Source organism: Antrostomus carolinensis, unplaced genomic scaffold, assembly GCF_000700745.2.
Source record: "Antrostomus carolinensis isolate BGI_N321 unplaced genomic scaffold, ASM70074v2 scaffold37676, whole genome shotgun sequence".
Classification (NCBI taxonomy): Eukaryota; Metazoa; Chordata; class Aves; order Caprimulgiformes; family Caprimulgidae; genus Antrostomus; species Antrostomus carolinensis.
The window spans coordinates 14,419-30,988 of NW_010323193.1; the positions used below are offsets into that span (position 1 = coordinate 14,419).

General features: G+C 44.9%; 1 protein-coding gene across 1 annotated transcript; it reads right to left on the reverse strand.

Moving 5' to 3' along the window:
- Positions 1-152: 152 nt before the first annotated feature.
- CLCN6 (Cl-/H+ antiporter 6) lies at positions 153-16,200 on the reverse strand (the record flags this gene model as incomplete). Its single annotated transcript, XM_010170518.1, has 22 exons — positions 153-2,130; positions 3,483-3,608; positions 4,275-4,382; positions 5,093-5,249; positions 6,074-6,231; positions 6,866-7,052; positions 7,658-7,764; positions 7,908-8,067; positions 8,166-8,319; positions 8,662-8,788; positions 9,163-9,289; positions 10,197-10,363; positions 10,623-10,736; positions 11,223-11,355; positions 12,017-12,075; positions 12,184-12,251; positions 12,852-12,978; positions 13,218-13,324; positions 13,732-13,798; positions 14,466-14,531; positions 15,090-15,155; positions 16,141-16,200. Coding segments are annotated over 22 exons (2,526 nt in total), but the record flags the coding sequence as incomplete, so codon positions are not given.
- Between the last annotated feature and the right edge of the window lie 370 nt (positions 16,201-16,570).

Consider the following 16,570-nt stretch of genomic DNA (forward strand, 5'->3'; position numbering starts at 1 on the left):
TTAGAAGTCATCTGCAGAGACTACCCAGGGAGAACAAACATTCTTACTCTACTTACAGGGAAAGAACTTGCAAGTCAAGAGCAGTAGCTGATGCCAACTCATGTACTCCAAGGAACATGCCACACCTGTCCCAGCAAAGGAGTCCAGGTTGGATACATCTGTCCACCAACTATCCACACTGCAAAGACTCCATGAACATCTAAAAGTTCCAGGGATTTAGAGCTCTATATCAAGACCATGGCTGGTGCCCTGGGCACAAAACCTCCTCCTAACCCTAACTGTAGTAGAGGTCTGCAGCCAGCAGTTTGCAGAGCAGTGCCCTGGGATAATCAGCTTCCACAAAGTCAGTCAAAGCGGCTGCTTTAACAGATCTAGTGTTTTGACACATGTAAAGAAAGGGCAGAACTTCAGTCTTAGTCAGAAAAAACTTCAGCATAGATGAGTTCCTGAATTCAGAAAATATAACATCTGATTTCGTTCTGCCACCACTCTCACCCAGCTAGCTCCTTATGGCAGACAACAGGTTAACTGGAGCACTCAGAGGCTGTGTAGAAGCTTTTCTGGGATACATTCCCCATGTCACTTGGCCCAGTCTCTTGGCTGGGAGAATGCTCTGTGCTTTATCAAGCCAATCAGCTCTGCAGCCCCTGGAGGCACAATGCTGGCTTCCCACTGAGGGTTATCTGTATGCAAAACTCAGGAGGGCAGGTGCCTGCTGGAACAATACAGGTGCTGGCCAGGATGGTACCTGCTAAAGCAGTGAACTGGCTGCAACTGGCTTCTAAGTGCTGCTTTTACCCTTACAGATATTCAGCTGTTGCAGCTGCAAACGTTATCCCAAGCATTTTTAGAGCACAGACAGTCCCACTTACCACCCTGCAGCAGATCCTGCCTGTTAGGCACCAGCACCAAGTATTGCTCCTCTGTGGCAGCCTGAAGTTACACCAGCTCCTCTCATCACAGAGATAATTCAACCAAGCCCGGAGACAGGGTATCAGTTCTATTTGCCTCCAGAAAGCAACACTTCACCATGCTCTGAAGACATGGGGTTCCTTGGTCTCTAACCCTAGCTGGAAAGGTGTCCTAGTCTCTCACTGTTGGATCTGTGCAAGGACAAAGTGCCTACAAATGCCAAGAAATGCAGGAGTGTCAGGGTAGTGACAAAGAGGAGTGCCAGAAAGTGCCTTAGAAGAGTCTCTTACAGGGAGATAATGGCAGCAGCTAACAAGGAAAAGAGATTTCCCTTTTCCAAGATGTTCTGCAAATTTATTAAGTATTTATAAATGCAAACAGTGACTGGAATTGAACTGTTTTGAAGTCCTGATTTGCTGAGTTGCTCTCAAAAGTCAGCTGCTTACGTAAAAAACATCACAGCAGGGACACTTCCCCATGAAAGGAGAGAAACTAGGAACAAATGAAGCCAGAGTGGAAAAACATGTGCAAGTGGGAACACCCATGAAGAAAGGTGTATTTCCAAAGAGTTGGAATTTTTAATGCTGCTTTTGAGAAAAGCCATTCTCCAGAGCAGCTATTTGATAATTTCAAACTTCAGTATCTCCTCTCAGCCTTGACAGTGACCTCCTTCTCACACAAGTAAGGCAACAGTTGCAGGAACAAGGGAGGAAGAGGAAAAGGGAGACATACAGGAGGACAGGGAAGAGATGCTGCAGTTCCCTGCACAGGACACAGTGGAGCTAGATGGTTCTTTTTTCCAACCATTAAAAAAAAGACCCCAAAACAAAACAGCAGAACATACAGTGTCAGGACAATGGCTGATGAAAGGAGGTAACTAGGGCACAGGAAGAGATAAAACCTGGATCAAGAGTGGTCAAACCAAGTGCCTGAGATCAATCAACAGCTCTGGGCTCAGGCAGGTCCTCTAATTCTCTGGCTAGTAAGATGTTTTCCAGCTCCCCAGGCTTGATATGCATGTGAGAAGCCAAACGGCAAGTCTTGGGCCTTGTGGGGTCCAAGCAGAATGCGAGCGCGTGTGCAGGCTTGGAAGAGGGAGGTAGCCACACCGACAGTGGGGCAGGGTGGGCAAGGACATCAAATGGTCTGATAGTGTTGTCTCAGTCTTGCCTGCAGAAATTCGTGGGTCAGGTTGTGCCGAGTGATTATCCCAACAATCTTAAAGAGGAAGAAAAGAGGAAAAAAAGATACAAGTCAGTATCACAGATGTGCCACTAAGAGACGTGCATGGTAGAGCTGCTGTTCTTTCCAACCCCCAAAAGAGAGGGGACCTGCAAGCTGTTCCTGTCCAGTGCTGAATTAGAGTGGGTTCAAGTTCAAATCTCACCAAAACAGCACCCCCTCCCTCACCCAGCTCTTATATCCAGGCAAGACACTGCTTTAACTACACCAAAACAGAGAGCTTAACTGCTGCTATGGTGTCTGGACCCAGCAGTTGTTACCCCTGCCGGGTAGGAAGGGAAATCCTGTCCATGTTAGACACCATATGGATGTAACTAAATCCTTTGGAAAGTGAAAACTGTAATTGGAAATAACAAAACTGCGTCTTATGGCTTCATTAGAGACATTTCTGGTACGTCACATGGCATGACTGCAGATAGCTCATATCAGATACATTCTAGGAAGCCCTAGAGAGAGAAGTGGTAAAGACTAGCTAAGTGGTGACTGTGCTTTGGCCATCACTAGCAGGCAGGTCACAAAAGGGAACCTCTCCCAGCCTGCTGGGGCAACAGTCAAACCACACATTTCAGCTGATGAAACACTTCAGTGATTTTACAGGTTGAAAGAGTTTAGAACTAGGCTCCTCCTTAGTACTGCAAAAGCATCTTGTACTAAACATGGAATGAATCAACATCTTTTGTTTTCAACCAACAGTCTGTACAGCAGCTATTATGAACCCCACGAGGCAGAAAGAGCACTGCTGTCTCGTAGGGACAGACCAGTTCAGGCTTAAGGGAAACAGTTTCTCATTATGTTTATAGGAAGTTACTGACATCTACTGACTATTCCTGAGCATTGTAGATGGCAAAGAGACAAGTACAGTGAATCAAGCACAAACCATTCAAAGAGTCCTTTATTTTGCTGCTCCTTTGTGTAGGAAGAGAATGCAAATTCCCTTCCAGCAGAAAAAACACCTGCCCCAACACACAGGAAATCCTGCTCCTGCCCTTGAATAAAGCTGTCAAAGAAGAAGCCAAATTAGTGGCCTCTGATGAGCTCAAGGCCTCTCAACAGGTATAAGACAGTATGAGCTTCCACATGCTGCCAGCCTGAGACAGGAGAGAGACTGCACATCCTGCTCTTTGCAGGGAAAGCAGGAAGCAGGCTTGGACGCAAAGGATGGTAACAAAGTCACAGTAATCAACAACGCTTCAGGGCCTTAAGAAGATCACATTCTGATCTCTTTAAAGCATTTCTGTTATATCTTAATTCTCCCAAAGGTGGAAAGCATTGGAAAAAACACAGTGACTTCCTTGCTCAGCCAAGACAAAATGGATATAAGGACTCACCTCTCCAACTGCGTTCACAACTGGTAAATGCCTGAGTCCCATTGTCCTAAACAGGTTGAAGACTTGTGACACATGAGTGTTTGGAGAGACAGCAAAGGGCGATGGGTTCATGTACGGGGTGACATCCTAAGAAAGAAAAACAAATGTATTATTTACAAGAGGCATTTTCACTATCTCTGGGAATCACTAACAAGCAATTCCTACAACTTCTTCAATGCACTAATTTCTGAAGAGGGTATTGGAATGTGGGCATCTTCTATTTCTCCATAAATATGAAATTATTTCAGGAACCTGAATTTGTCACAGTTTGTTTGAACACTGGAACCCATGATCTTAAGAGCCCAACGCTGCAGAAAGCCTCTAAGCAGGATAAATGCAGGTCCATGAAAATAAGAATGTATATTAAAAAAACCACTTTGGCCTACACAGCAACCTTCCTGTCACAAAGACAATGACAGGCTTGCCAGACTCAGCTGCCAGCACAGAGTTCCAAACAGATATAAGCAGTTTGCCTGTCCAGTCTCACTCAGGCAGGAGTCTAATCTAGAAGGAAGTTAAACTAGAGAAGGGAACATCTTATTCTGAAAGTAAAGCACCTGTGTGCAATGTTACCTCAGAGCAGGCATCAGGATTGATTTCCACATGCAGACAAAGCTGACTGAATGCATGAGGAGTACAGAATGTTGGTCCCTGCACCCAAGGGTGGACTTAAACTCTCAGCTTTTTTTAAAGGCTTGAGACAGTCCTAAACATGTATCAGGAAACACTGTCACACTGCAGTGCATCTCTTACCACTATCATGCGAGGGTTTAGCAACGTGAGATCCAGGTCATGGATATCTGGATAGCGGGGATAATCCTCCGACATCTCTGCATGGGACAGACGAGGCTGACTTGCACTCTGCAATTTAAAACAAATCCCACTGAACTGATGTGTCACCACCCCAGAGAGCATATGGTCTGCAAGCAGCACAGCAAACCATGCCTCCCAATCGCTCACCGAGACCTCCTCCTCCCTTCATGCCCACACATATAACTTCTGGAGAGGTACTCTGCCAGCTCATCTCAGAATGCACCAGTGCAAGCCCAAACCTACACAGGTGAGAGCAATAAATCTGCTCTCCAACATCTGACAGACCTACACTCAACACTGGAGGGCAGCAACAAATCAGTCTTGTGGAAGATGGGCCTCAAACACAAATGCTCATACTGATGTCAGTAACACAGCTGACCTGGTAAGACCTTGGCACACAGCAGTAAAAACACACAGTATACACTGCTGGTTGCTCTCTTTGTATTTAATATCTGCCCTCCATTCTCCAGTTCTGACAGGATTGCACCTTTATGCAACAAATGGGTCTGTTGATTTATTTTTTAAATCATAGCTGTCCTCTTTTCCTGAAGGTGCTTAAACAGAGACTAAATTCTCTCTATTCTAGAGCTGCAAGGGAGAATTCACATTATTCATCTGCAGTTTTAAAACACAGATGCATTCTTTAGAGTGTAAAAAATAGGTAAATTCTTTTTGGCAGTCCATCAATATTCTTCCCAGCCTTCTCAGCCGAGAGGTTAGGGATGTGTCTGCTACAATTCCTGCTTAGGAAGACTCACCGACTGGCTCTCGGAGTAACAAACACCCCTGACAAGGAGGGTGACGAGCTGTGAGCGCAAGATCAAGCCATGGAAGGTCAAAGGTCTGAAACGTTCCTCCATGGTCCACTCTTCACTGGGAGACTGGTCAGGGTACAGGTTGGGGTAGGGAGTGTATCTGTGACAGATTTAGCACATTATAAGTTGCATGAACTTAAGGAAAGACACATACCCCCCACTTCCAAAACAACAGCAGCTATTTCAGCTCTGTGCAACCTTCTCCTGAACATTTCAGGGACTCTTGCTAGAGACAAGCAAGTCTTTTCTCCACCAAACAAAATAGCAGAGAGGGGTCAAGAGCCATTACTGTGGGCAGAGTATGACAACAGCAGCAGAATGGAGACAGTCTCCTAACCCTAAATTTCAAATCACTTGCTACTAAAGCAATCTTCAGTGCCAAATTATTCAGATTCTAATAAAAGCTGAAGCATCTGGCAAAATGTCAGGGTCAGGACTCCACTCATGAGTCATAATCACTAGACTGAGCTTCTGCTTGGAAGCAACTGCAATACAAGCCTGATGATTCAGCCCAGTTACCAGAAAGGTGTTGTCAGTATTACGGCATCAAGTTGTTAGCTCCTCTCTTGGGAAGAGTGAGCTTTGCAGAGCCCTCAGGTTTTTGCAGCCAAGAGAGCATCGATTTCTACAGACAAGGTATTTCCCCAGGTATTCCATTCCCTCCAGGAAATATTTCTGGACAGGTATTTGAAGGAAATTTAACAGGCTGGACACCATCAAGCCATTAGCCTAGGGCTCAGTCACAGGTGTGAGCCCCAGCACTGGCTGATGAGACCTGACAAGTCACTTCTCCTAAAACGGGGATACCAGCACCGATTCCTCTGACATATGGAATGACAGGGACTGTCTGAAGTATCACAACACGTCTCAACATATGGAAACACACTGTTTGTTTCCTTAAGTTTGTGCCTACCAGAATTCCACCTTCTCTCTAGCATCTGTTGCAGCAGATCCTCCTTTTCTGCTGGCTCCTCCGTTGCTATGTGCTCGTCACACATGTTACGCAATTCACTCGAAGGGTACGACTTCATGGACTGACTACGCTTGCGCTGCTCTCCAGCTCGGGTGAGGATGCTGGATTTCTGGATACAACAAACAATTTTCACATACTCCCCTAAGCAGGTTGTTATCCAAGAGCAACTATTAACTATTTGATCATATCTTTATGTCACCAGATAAGGTGTTCCTTAGTCAGTGCTGCCACAGTACTTGTAAGAATAGCCAATAGGACTGTACTATCCTTGGAGAGAGAACCTGGAGTTTAGGAACTCAGGCACCCTTTTTGTAGAGCACAAGTATGTCACAAGCATTTTCATTATTCATTCCAACCTTAAATTGTAAGTTTCCCAAGAGACTAAAGTGTCTGCCCCACTACCCTTCCTAGAAAGGAGAGAAGCATTTAGGCACCTACTACTGATCTCAATGGTGGGTTCAGTACTTCAGTGCCGAAGTACTTTTCCATGTCCATCATAAACAGGTTCCTCTGTTTAGGATGGACACAGTCCTCTCAACTTCTGCCTCTAGGAACGCAGTCCACTCTTCTGCCTTTACCATAACCCAGAGAATGGAATGAAATTGGGTCCCTGAAAATTTTGTATTGCAGTAGGTCTGACCTTAATTCTGCACTGACAAAAGCCTAGATAACAAAAGAAAGAGCCTTCCACCTGCAAAACAAAGCTCTTTACACTTCAACTTATCAAACAAGCAACTTCTTACCTTGAATTTGATGTTGTTACTTATCAGTTGATTTCCCTTCATGAACTCCCTCTCGTTGCCCCGGTTCTCAGTTACTACAGGGAAGGCATGATGGACAGTTGTGCGCAGGATGCTAACAAGGGACTGGATCCTGGTGTGCGGGTAGACGTATGTCAAGTTGGGTTCCATGATGTCACTGGCTCGTAGTCTGAGGAAACAGAAATCCAAGATTGCTGCGTGTATCACATCAGCAACAGAAGGCTGGTGATGGACAAAGAAGGAAACAAACCAGTCCCAAAATGAGACCCTGAAGGAGTCTGCTGCAGTTTAGTTCTGCCAGCTCCTTCTACCTGTGCGCTCACCTTCCCTGCGTTATTAGCCATGCCGGCACAATAGTTTGGGGTTTTTTTTAACATAACATTGCATCAATGATGGCAAGGTAAAAGGTTCCAATTTATAACATAGAAAGTGTTTAAACATTCCTGGGAAAAGATGATAGGTGGGAAGATTAAATTTTGCAAGAAGCAAAGTCCAGTAGAACATTTTCACAGAGTTCTTGCTGAACCTCACAAATCTGCTTCTCAGATCTCCACCTGTCCACCCCTCCTCAGAAAGGGCTCCCCTTTTCTTGCTACAGGCCTGATGCACAACTCCCAATTTCTCTCACAGCAGCCCTCCTCACAGCTGGTCCTCTCAGAGCAGCCAGGGTCTTTGCAGATGAAGCATCATCCCCCTGCATTACAGCATTCCTTTCAGAGCAAGAACCCTACCACAAACTCTAACCCAAAGCCCTGCCAAGAGAAGTAGCCTTACTTATCCATTTCCGCCTCCGTTTCCCACTCCAGAAGAGGCACTCCTCGCAAGTTCACATGGATGTCATAGATGCCTTTGTTGAAAAAGTCTCCTGTCCATTTGGCTACCTGCACAGAAAACAGAAGGTCTGATGAGCTGCTGCTCCAAGTACAAGACTCCTTGGCTTATCAAAGCCCTGGAAGGAACAGATTCACAGCTAGCACATGTTGAAGCAGTCTGCAAGAAGCCAGAGCTAAACCCCTGCACTCACCATGAGGGTAATCATTATTGGGAGCCCGTAAGTGATCTCGTTGGTTGATTCAATCAGGATGACAGTCAGACTAATTGTCATGCGGACCACTCCTCCCAGGAACGCTGCTGCCCCAATCAGAGCAAAAGTTCCTGAGTAGATGTGATCCAGGCCAATGTAGCTAGGACAAAAAACAGAGCCTGGAGGTTAGAATAGTCTGACTGAGAGCTCAGCATGCACCTGCAGCACATCTCACACACATACACACACTCAATGCACCTTTTGAGGAGGTTGGCGACCAGGCGTCCGAAGGCAGCCCCACAAAGCAGTGATGGCACAAAAAGACCACTGGGCACAGAGATCCCGTATGTCCAGCAGGAGAGTAAGAAATAAAGAAGGAAGAACAAGGACAGTGTGACTGGGCTGAAAGTACCTGCAACACAAGAAGAATCATGACTAAAGGGGCACAGGTGTGTTGGACAAAGACAGTAGTTATGCACCATCCACCCCTCAGCTCACAGCAGGCTCATCTCACAACAGCTACTTATTCTCCCAGTCCAAACACACATGAAGACAATGAATAAGTGAAAAAGAGAGGAAAAGCAGGCCTTTCTTCCCATGGAGGAGGCTTTCACCTGTTATACTAGCTGACCCCCAGAGCCATGAAGACCTGAAAATGCTCTTAGCCTTGTGGTTCTTATGATGAGGCTGTTTCAAGCAAGATGAAGCTCTGAAGCCTAAACATGGGACAGGGCACTGCCTCCCAGCTACTCACCATCCTGATGGAAGAGCTGCAAGATAGCTGACTCCTGAGGGTTGAAGAAGAGTGTGGCCATGTCATTGTATGTTTCATTTGGGCAGAAAAATGTTTTGATGCTTGAATTCACATCTTCTGACATACCCTAATGCAGGACACAAAAAAACCAAACAGTTAAAATCCACTCTCTCCTACATTAGCCTCTGTGCAGAATGGGAGTAACCCTTCTGTACAGGGCTGTCAGCCCACACTTTGGGAAGTTCAGACCAAACACAAACAGCATAGATGGGGCCTGCGACATGAGTGGGCTCCCCAATTCACAGCTTGAGCTGCTTCACCAAAGTATGAGAGCACAAAGGGCAGCTTTCATTATTACCCTAAGCTCCTGCAACTCCCTTTAGGCTTTCACTGAAGTTCTGTTAGGTACTGCATGCTGTCAAAAGCTCATTATGTGCCTGTGCTTCTCTGGAGGGTGAACAATATGATGGGAATGTATAATTTTGACAGAAGATCCCTCACCTGCAGGCTCAGAGTGTCATTGCCACTATGACTGGTGGGAGACATCTGCCGGCATTCCCCCAGAACCATGGAGGCTACAAAGACCACAACCGTGGTAGTCAACGACACCAGCAGGCTCTCCAAGACTCTGCAAGTACACAATAGAAACCACAGGCTGAAGCCACACATAGCCCTGTAACCCAGTCCCAGCTCTGCACATGACTTTGACAGGGTTGCAAGAAGTCACCATAGCTTAACATTAGAAGGAGGGGACCCTGCAGGTCAAACTGAATTACAATTTGGTTGCCAGGGATTGTACTAATCTCTTTTTTTAATTGCCTGCCCCAAAAAAGGAGCTATTTCTGCCCACAGAACATGTAACAGTCACTCATAAAAAGCCACAGGGAAGGGTTCAGTGATGAGGCTGTTCACATGGAAACAATGTTCAGTAGATCCTTAAAGGGTAAAAGTCTAGACAGGACTGGACAGGTTCATGCACAGTCTCTCATATTTTTTATTTTTAACTGCTGAAATACTAATTTTTTTAAAAAAACTTGGCCTTCTTACTTAGGAATTGTCTAGAGCAAACAGCTATTTTCCCAGAATTACATGGTGATTCCCTCTCTAAATAGCACAGATATTAGCTCAGTTGTGGATCTAATTAACCATGGTAATTAAAAAAAAAAGAGTGGGATCAACTATTCTTTCCACATCTCTTCAGACAAGACATAAAAAAAAATACTGCATGGAGACAAAGCTCTGGTTTGTTCAGCTCTAGCCTTTATTATAAAGAGCTCCCTTCACAGCTCTTGTAAGGGGGGTTGCAGCACACTCTGTACCATCACAGTAATTAAAAAAAACACAAAGGGGTTGTAACATCTGGTTTCTGGTGTTCACCTTTAAGTTCTACAGAGGCTTTGTTTTGCAATTTCAAAAATAATAGGTTTAGAATTTCCTCCAATCCCTCTCACTGGGTCTTCTAGATTGATGCTTTCGCTTTGGGACACTGCGCACAGATCAGAGATCCCTGCACAGACTCAGGAGAGCACAAATACCTGACCAGCTTTGGCTTGGGATGCACGTTCCGCATGCGATACTTTGCGAGTCTCTTGTTCAGGCAGTTGAAGGTGGCTCCGAGAAGTCCTCCTACAATCCCCATCAGAATGAAGAAGCCCAGGTCCACAGCTGTCCAGAGGTGGCATTTCTTATCAGACTCTGAGCACTATGTGCACAAAAGCATAAAAAAACCCATGAGAGTAGTCACTGGAAATTCCTACCAATGCTTCTGTCTCCACAGCAGCAGAGTTTCAGCACTTATGACCAAAAGGGAACAATTCTGTCTTAGGCTATCAATGTATTGCAGCTAAATATCAACTGCCCTTTGCTGAAATACAAGCATGTATCGAAAAAAAACAAAACAAAAAAACACTGAACTGACAAGAGACTGGAGGTGGAAGTAACAGCACAGTACTAAATCTTACCTTAAACTCCCCAAAGTTCAGCAGCCCAGGGAGTTGGAAAGAACCCCAACTTCCAAATTGAATCCCAGAGCGGAAAAAATTCAGGGTGAAGGTGGCAGCCATGGAACAAAAAAGCTGAGGAAGTAAAAAAAACCCAAAAAACCAAACAATTATTTTAAATTTTTTTTTTTAAGAAAAAACAAACCACTTCCTAAATTCCTCCTTGAGACTTATGCCTGGGGAAGGGAACCTCAGAACCTTCTCAAGCTTTAAGAAAATAGTCCTATTGAGGTTTAACACCTATTGTCAGCTACAAAAGACAGCAGGGCTAGAATGGACTACTACATCATCCAATTTAGTTTCCCAAACAAGTTAGGAATTTCAGCTAGTAATTCTTGCAGCAAAAGCTCTTTTTTTTTTTGTCAAATATGCCAGTTTGTAGTTGCAAATCGATTACAAGGCACTAACACCAATTCTGGAGCACTGATAGAGCAGGCAATCTCGCTCCTGTCAGGAGAGCTCAGGAGGAGACAGGATAATCTGAATGCCCTCATTGACCAGCCCTCCCAAAGGTCCAGCTCAAGGAATAGACATGCAGAAAGAGCCAGAGTCATTACCCACCACTTTCCATGTAAGTCCCTGGTTCCAGAAGGAAGAACCTTCTTCCAAGCTGAAGAGAGTACCCCCAATCGGGGCTCCAAAGGCAGCTGCAACCCCTGCAGCAGCTCCAGCAGATACAAAATCCCTTTTATCCCTGAAATGAAGAGGAAAACAATCTTGGTTTAGCAAAGTAAAGCTCTGGAGGTGCTTAGGCTCTGCAAAGTAAGAGACCATTCCCATTTATGGATACATCCCAGGGATATAGGAGTGACAGCTGGGAGATGTGCTGGCCATGGCAGGCAACACCATTTATTCATTAAGTCATTGCAGCATCATGTTCTCTCTCTCTCTCTCGAGCACCAATATAGAGCAAAACTCTAACACTACACAACTGCCCAGTGTATGAGGAACCATCCCAAACCTTGGGGCTTGAGCATCACTTGAAAGAATTACAGAGAGGGAAGGGTAAGATTTTTTGCACATTCAAGTGGGCCAGCCTTCTCTGTAGTCTATCTTGGTCATAAGGGGGGAGTAACTGAGCTTGTTCCCAACAATGAAGCCATTTAACTATTCAGATTAAAGGTTTTAAATGGGTAGAGATTTGTTGGGTAATACAAGAGAACATCAATGAACACGGAGACCAGAGCAGCATGGAAGAGTCAAGTCCTTGGTGCTGTCTTGCTGCAGAATGAAACTGCAGGACACTAGAGAGAAACTGAAAAAACAACTGACTGATTCATCCCAGCCCACCACCCTTCTCCCAAAGTCTGCTCATTCATTCTCCGCTCCTCTCCTCCACAACCTGGGTACAGTACCTGTCACTGCGGAAATAGGGGAAGTTAAATTGGATCTTCCTCAGAGAGATGCTCTGGAACTACAAACAAAGGAAAGATTTAGAAACACAGGAGATGGAAATTTACCCCTCACACTATTCTGACAAAGCAGTGGTGTGACTGGGCCTGCAATCCAGGCCAGCACTAACCTGTGGCAAACCCGCACCCACGACAGCCCCACTGTGAATCATTGGACCCTCCTTCCCGACAAAAAGACCTGGAAAAACAGAACTGATGAGGTAACACATTCCCCCCACTCTCTCCCTTGCTGACAAAGCCAGGAGAGATCAGCTCACCATTCCCATGTCATGGCACAGTCCTCTGTGTCAAGCCTGCAGCTCCACCCTCTCCCTTCAAAGTGAAGGACGATGCCAACCCCTGCCCCCTCAACCCCCCAGATGTTTGTGAAGACTTCCACAGACTTGGCACTCCAAGTGGGTGGAACCATTTGAAGACAGCTGGTACAAGGGCTCTGAACTCCAAGTTATTCTGCCCTGCTAGAACACAGCCTCCTTCAGGCTGCTCTAGACAATGTGTTCTGGAGAATTCTCAGGTCTCCCTCTTGAACTGAGCCACAAAGAGCCACTTCTGTCTGGTCCACACAGAAAAGTACATGTTCCCCCAATAGTCCTGATCCTTCTGTCTATCTACTCTACATATGCATTCAGGGCTCATGACCTGTGCTCCAGTCTATCAAAATCATTTTACTGGAAAGGTAGGAGAAGCTTTTTGTGCTCTAGGTACAGCAGGGACAGCATTTTCCCCCCTTCATTGATTCCTTGACCCAACAAGATCAAGCCACCACAGCCCTTCTTACCTCCTGCCACACTGAAGAGCACTCCCATAGCTTTGCACACCACTGTCCGGAGACGCACAACCCCTGGAACCTTTACACCATTGAGGTAGCACTTAATTTCAGGAATTCCTGATCCAGCTGCTACAGGCTGCAGAAAAGAAACACTGATACTGTGCTGCATCGATTTCATAGCTCACCAACAATATCTCATCAGGGAGCACAGCAAGGGACCAAGAGACCCTGCTTAGCCAAATCAATTAGCACTGTCAAGCTAGTTTGATGTCTTGGGGCAGAAAGTGCTTCCAGCAAGACAGAAACTTCATACCCAGGATCTCTGTGAGAGCAAAGAGAGGCTGTGTACAGAGAAGCAGTGGACCTAAGTCTTACTTGGATCAGGACCAGAAGACTAGCAAGAAAAACAAAGGTCAGGTTGAACCCCAGCAGCTCCAGCAAGGACAAGGCAAGACAGCCTTTCTCAGTGCATTCTTCCACCGCTGCAGGGATGGTCAAGGAAAACAACATCGTTCCCCCCACCAACACACAATCATTCAGTTCTGTCTGGGGGTGCCACTGGCATGAGGAGCCAAGCCTGTGCTTCCTAATCCAGCCAGGGCAGCTGACACAACCCATCAGGAAGCCAGACTTCCTTTTCAAGATCAAGACTGAACTATAAGGAAGGGAAACCACTCATTCTTCCAGGGAATAGCCTTTGCCTGTGTGCATGATACTGGAACCATTTATCGGTTTCAGGGGCGGAACGATATAGGCAAGTTGAAAACTTGATTAACCATCAACAACATGACTGATGGCACAAGTCTGAGAGTCAGCTGCTCCGAGTGAAACACAGCAAGGAGAAGGTCACTTGAGTCTAACAGGAACCCACACACTAGGTAAAAGATACAGCTTTGTACCACTTGGAACTTGAGCTGGGTCAAGAGCCGTACGAAGAAATCCACAAAGAGGCCCACCTATGAAAAGACAGATCTGCCATCAGAAATTACTACATACAAGTAACAAAGACCACCCTCTATCAGAAGTATGCACATGGGAGGCCAGAGGACAAAGAAGGCAAAAGAAACATGGCTCAGAGTAACTTCACAGGCTCAGATTTGCTGCTTCCCTTGTTCTCACTGGGACAGATCCATCCTAGAATTATTCCTGAAGAGATGAATTTCAGAGTACTAATCTGGTAGCATTTTTAACACCCACAACATACTTGAGGGTACAGAAGAAAGCTGGTGTTTAACTGAGGCATACAGTCAGCAAAACTAATTCTCAAACACTCCAGAAAACACATGCAGTGAAGCTAGTAATGCCAAGCATAAAATACAGTTCAACTGTAAATTAGCATTCTTTTTCATCAAGGGCTCACTTTGGACAAGTTTTCCTGTATGCAGAATTAAAGGATTTGCCAGAATACAGAAAGCACAGCAAGATCTGAAAGAAAAAAAGGCTTCCTAGAAAAATAATCTAGCAACAACATGCTGTAATTCCCAAAAGACAACTTCAGCTATTGAGCTCTCCAGTTCACAAAGGAGAATGTTTCCTCCTTTTTACTCCTCAGCTACTGACTTCTAAACTATTCCTTCTTAGTCTCCTCAATTCTCCTCATTCCCCAAACGGTCTGATCCTTACCAGTCCTGTGCAGACTCCAATAGCAAAAACCATCACCCACTTCACTGCTTCATATCTCTGGGCTTTCTGTTTAGGAAGAGAATAAAAAAAAATACCCCAAGTCAAAGCAGCATAGAAATGGGGATCAGAAAAGGGCTGTTTAGAGCTCCACAGATCAATTAGAGCTAGAGTGATAAATCAACAGAAGATAGTGACAACAGCAAACTGAAAATAAGGAACTTAAAACTGCTGAACATCTTGCTCACTTTAAACCTGAGGATCAGAACAGATGCTGGAGGCTATAATGTTCACACATATTTTTATTCTTTTCACAAAGAAACCAAGAGAGCACACAGAATTCCTTTCATAAAGAAGAAAAAAACCCCACAAAGCTTCCTGCAGCGGAGCGTATTTAGAATCATAGAATTGTTTGGGCTGGAAGGGACCTTTAAAGTTAATCTACTTCAATCCCTCTGCCATGGGCAGTGACATCTTTCACTAGATCAGGTTTCTCAAAGCCCCATCTGACCTGACCTTGAACATCTCCAGTGATGGGGAACCCACAACATCTCTGGTCAAATTTCTCTAAGCAATTTCCACAGTTTTAGCTTTCAAGCTAATGAAAAAGAAAGAACAAGGTCCTACCTTGTTGTCCATACTCTCCAAAACTTCCAAGTATGGGTCATTGATACAACGATCATAATCCAAGCTCTGAAAGAATGTCAAAAGGTCAATTTAAGAGAATTAGCTGCAACAGAGTGTTCAAAAAACTACGGACTGAAGACCTTGTTAAAGATTACAGAAGTCAACATTTCCAGCAGAGCCAGACCCTAAGAATCAGGAAGTGAAAGAACAGACCAATTTCACTGCCAAAGCTGAGAGAAATAGGGAACATGACTGATTAATACAACTTTAAATTAAAGAAATCACGTGGTAGAGATTTAGAATTTAATTCTTTAAGCGTTTCCAATTTGACAGCACAGGGGATAACATTAGATCTTTATATTTAACCTCTTACTACATCTGGAACAGTACACAGGAATTCCTCTCCAGATGAACAACATAATTCTTAAGCTTATCACAGCAGGGAGTTAAAAGCAATATAGAGTTGCCCAGTTGTCCTCACAAAGTACCACAGCTATCCACATCAACATCACCTTTTCAAGCCAAGCAGTAACAGCTGGTGACACCCATGCTAATAGCAGCTGCTTGAAATAGCTCAGGGCCACCGTACAGACGTGCAAAAAGCAAAAATCCCCTCTAAGAAGAGGAACCGATAGATGGGGAGATGTGCTGTGAGCCAGCATGACATCAGACAGCGGTAAGGCGATAATCACCAAGTAACTACAGACGTTTTTTACAGTCATGAGGAAACAAGACTGCTAGAGCCTGTAAACCTCACATTTAAAAAAGTGGAACAATCCAGCAGACTCTGAAAACTAATTTTCTCAACAAAAGTCTGACTTAAGCAGTGAATGCTCACGTTCTACTCACAAAGCTTTAACCCAAAAACGTACAATGATAAGGAGCAGGTTTTTTTTAAGTGCAGCAACTCTTGGTATTTCTGCTTGTGTCAATGCAATCTAAACAGTGATGCATTTTCAGTACCTACTCCATCACAAACTCAAACAGATTGAAACCTGTCTACAGTTCTTTCCACACTAATTTCATAAACCGCTATCAGTTCATTTCCCACCTCATAGTCTTTGCGTGGAAGGATCTCATCCTCCTCTTCATGAGTTTCTCCTAGTATTGTCTGCAAAACAAACAAACATGGGAAAGGAAAATCATCAGGGGAATAAATGCACATGCAGGTGCTCATGAACATTGGTAGCAAAGCCAAAATTAGGAAAGGCCTATACTACTATTGCTTAGAAAGAGTATGAATTACCAGACTAGCGCTTATTTTAGGGTAACTGTATAGTGTCTTACCTTAAAGCTTGCCCCTCAGCAAGAATACCCTACATTACTTCTATGTGGGAGCTCCCCACAGCACAGTAAAGCAGAGCACTAAACCCACATCCCAGTTTTCTTCACTGCAATGGGTTACAGTGAAATGCAGGATGAGAAACCCGCACAGCCAGGCCAGGCAGCTGGAGAGAGCCCTGGCCAGAGCCGCTCCCCTC